General features: G+C 41.5%; 1 protein-coding gene across 1 annotated transcript in view; it reads right to left on the bottom strand.

The window, feature by feature from the left end:
• Positions 1–3044: 3044 nt before the first annotated feature.
• The window catches only part of dgkab (diacylglycerol kinase, alpha b), a 17162-nt gene continuing 16547 nt past the window's right edge, over positions 3045–3659 (bottom strand). Inside the window, 1 exon segment of the mRNA XM_055160323.1 lies at positions 3045–3161. Coding sequence (XP_055016298.1) covers positions 3045–3161 — 117 coding nt within the window.

Genomic DNA, 3659 nt, shown 5'->3' with positions numbered 1-3659 from the left:
CTCTAACTGGTTCAGAACACAGCTCGGCTCCTCACTGGGTTTAACAGACATCAAGACATGACCCTGTTTTACTTCACTTCACTGGCTGCCTGATCACTTTTAAAGCTTGTTTAGGTCTTGCACCAAGTTATAGTTCAGAAATTTAACCCCGCATGAGCCTCCTGCAGCTGCAGATCCTCAGGCAGGTCCCTGTGGCTGTCCCAAAGTCCAGGCTCCGGACGAAGGTGATGGAGTCTTTTTAGTCCAGGCACTTCACGACCTGCTTGAGGAGATAAGGCTCACACCATCAGTATCATCATTTAAATCACTTCTTAAAACACATTTTTATCGGCTCGCCTCCCTTTAACTGGTTTTAGTTTGATTTTATTCCTTATTTATTTTTATTCTATTTTATTAACCCATTTATTATAATTAATTTAATTGATTACTTCATTGTCTAATTTTGCAAGCTTTCTGTTATTTGTATTGTTCATTGCTGCTTGTACAGCACTTTGTAAACCTTGTTTTTAAAAGTGCTTTCTAAATAAAGATGTATTCATATTTATTACTATTATTACCTCATCAGAAACATACAGGGAGTTGTGTTTTGTTTCATTCATTTGATTCATTTGAATTTATTGTCTATATCTCCAAAGCTCAAAATGCTTTGTTTCTCCTTGTGACGTCATGAAGCAGTAGTTTTTAAGTTAACAGCTACCTTTTACCTTTAGTTCAGCAGAGTTTGGCAATTATATGTTTGTTAAATTCATGTTTTTAAGAGCAGGCTCAAGACCCACCTTTTTAGCTTAGCTTTTGATTTGAAATCTTATACTTTTACATGTTTCTATTGTACACATTTTATTATATTTATTTATTTTAGACATATTTTTAGGATTTCCAATGTTTCCTGTGTAGGAGCCCTCTGCATCAGGAGCGGTGATCGGCTGCGACTCACGGAGTCTGTCCACTGGGCTCCTGGTGGAGGGCTGATGCTTGGGCTTCATCTCTCCCCTGGGACCTGTGGCGGCTCCTGGTGGCGGAGGACAGCTCGCTGCTCCTGGTGTAGGGGGCTCCTCTGACAGTGCTTTCTCAACTGGTTCACCTGTATTCAGCCTCACATTTTACTATGTGTAGCTTTATATATTTTAGCATGTTAGTGTGTGTGTGTGAGTGTGTGGGCATGTTTGTGTATGTGTGTGTGTCGGGCAGGTGTGGGAGTTGAGTGGGTGGGAAGGAAATGTGGGATTGTTTTTAATCACTGTAAAGTACTTTGTGTTACAAAAGAGCTTTATAAACAAAGTTTGATTTATTGATTGACTGATTGAATTACAGGGGTGAAATTGTCAAAATGACTGTATGGAGTTTAAGAACACAATGGAGCACTTCCTATATTAGCATATAACATCACAAAATATTTTCCATTTGCAATGTAGATAAGAAAATATCATAGTATGGGCCCTTTAAGGTTAAAGTACACTTTATTGTATGCGTTGAGTGAAGTGTAGAGCAGGTGCTTTGATTGTGTTCCCTATAAACACTGAATGTGGTCACAGATGACACTTCACAACAGAGCAAATAAAATATGTCCTTATCTTTATTCAAAGGGGCACGACGTAACTTTTCCATCACCTGCTTGTCTCTAAGGAGATGTTATTGCTCTGTTTAGAATGTTCCTTACTATGACATTAAATGTGTCTTGCATTTGCCCTTTGACTGCCTGGTAGTGTCACTTATTGTCTCCCTGGAATGAGAGAGACATTTAATGCAATATTGTGGAACAACTCCATAGAAACAAGCCAGTGGCGTGCCCTCCAAAAGTGTATCCCCAACCTCTCAAATTATTGTCTTGGGGAGTCCAACCCACAATCTTCTTAAAGAGATGCAGGAGGAGGGCTACCCACAGTAACACAAAGCAATAACTAGTCCAACTATGAAAGCTGAGAGGGATTAAGCTGTTTAAAATTAAAACACTGGGTCCTTGGTTTAAAACCTGACCCAGGCCTGATCCTGGACGTGAACAGCAAAAGGACATCTCGAAGACAGATACCACCTTCTCTCTTTCTGAGCACTTCATAATTGTAAGTCGTACATCTTATCGTCCACTTATGTGTTTAATCCAGGGGGACTATAGGGGTTTAGGCGTGCTAAGAGCCAGGTTATCCCCGGGACAGTGACGTGTGCAAAAACCCATTCACCTCCAGACTCCAGAGAGGATCCTGTTTCACTGTTTCTATGGACCCAACAATGAGAGCTAAAAATACTCACAGCAGCACCAGCGGCTTTTCCACACCACACACACTGCTCCCCACATGAAGCAGCGTTGGTGGTAGAGTGATGAGATCCCCTGACCCACACATTGGCAGTGAGATTCCAGCTCTTACAGATACAGAATACTGCTGTTAAGTCCTTGGGCAAAACACCTTACTCGCCTTGCCCTGTGTCTGCCACATTGGTGTGTGAATGTCTGTCTGAATGGAAGAGTGGCTCCTTGAAATAAAGAGCTTTGAGTGTCTGTAAGGTAGAAACTAGATGTATAAATGTGATAATGTACCACATTATGTATTTGTAGATTACTCAAAACTTGATCATATGTGATATCCTCTGGTTGGCTGGATCTTCATTTTAAGGAAATGGTACACTATTATTGTTGGAAAATCTATCCTTTGCATTTGATACATGTTTCAGTGCTGCTGCAGCAACCTGTCAGGTGCAGTTGGTGCAGCACCCCGGGACCCCTCTCCAAATCTTGAACTGGTCTTGGTCAGAACTACCTTAACTTGAGGCTTTTTCCTGTGGTGCATGTTTTGGTTTGATAGGGGAAACCAGAGTGTCAGACATAGGGAGAACATGCATTTCTCAGCACTGAAAGGCCCAGGCCAGTCAAACAGACAACTATCCTGCTGTGAGACAAGAGAGTTATATCCACCTTTCCTGCAGCCAGAACCACATGCTCTGACCAAACTTAACTGTTCTTTATCTCAGATAAAAGAAGTGATATATTTTGTTACAATACAAGAATTTTGGAGTGGAGATGTCTTCTGCATTTGAGAAACACGTGCTACAAGTTAGTGGATGTGGTTGGAGTTAAGAGGAGGGTTGTTCCAGTTACAGACCCTCCTGGATTCACACAGGATGTAGAAGGACTGTCTGCTCAGACAAACAGCCACCCCGCCAATATGCCGCTGTAAAACAGGAGCGATATGTACCAAGCACCACAGTCACACAAAACTCATCAAGTCATTCATAAAACAAGTGCCCTGTTCCAACACAGAGCCAGCTCCTCTCACATACATTTAATCCTGTCACATAAAAGCAGTAATCCAAAGCCTTCTTCTTACATAACGTACAGAGTGTCCCTCACCACAGCTGTGCTCACACACCCCACGTGCCTCCCCTAGATTCCCAAATAAACAAATACATAAGACTCATAAGAGCACAGGATTGTCACTCTGCGGCAGAGGTGGTAGAGTAGCCAAAACATGTACTCAAGTAAGAGTAATGTTACTTCTAAATCATATTACTCAAGTAGAAGTACAAAGTAACGGTTCAAGAAATTACACAAGTAGAATAAAAAAAAGTATTTGGAAAATCTACTACTCAAGGAAAAGTAACTTACAAGCTGCTCTATGTACTTGGAGGGTACATTCTGTTGGAGGGTCCCTCACCTGCTTGTCTCCATG

The sequence above is a fragment of the Boleophthalmus pectinirostris genome, unplaced genomic scaffold (genome assembly GCF_026225935.1).
Source record: "Boleophthalmus pectinirostris isolate CB_2022bp ecotype Guang Dong unplaced genomic scaffold, ASM2622593v1 HiC_scaffold_3, whole genome shotgun sequence".
In the NCBI taxonomy this organism is placed as follows: Eukaryota; Metazoa; Chordata; class Actinopteri; order Gobiiformes; family Gobiidae; genus Boleophthalmus; species Boleophthalmus pectinirostris.
The sequence above is the reverse complement of the archived record's forward strand: the minus strand, read 5'-3'. Positions and strand labels throughout refer to the sequence as shown.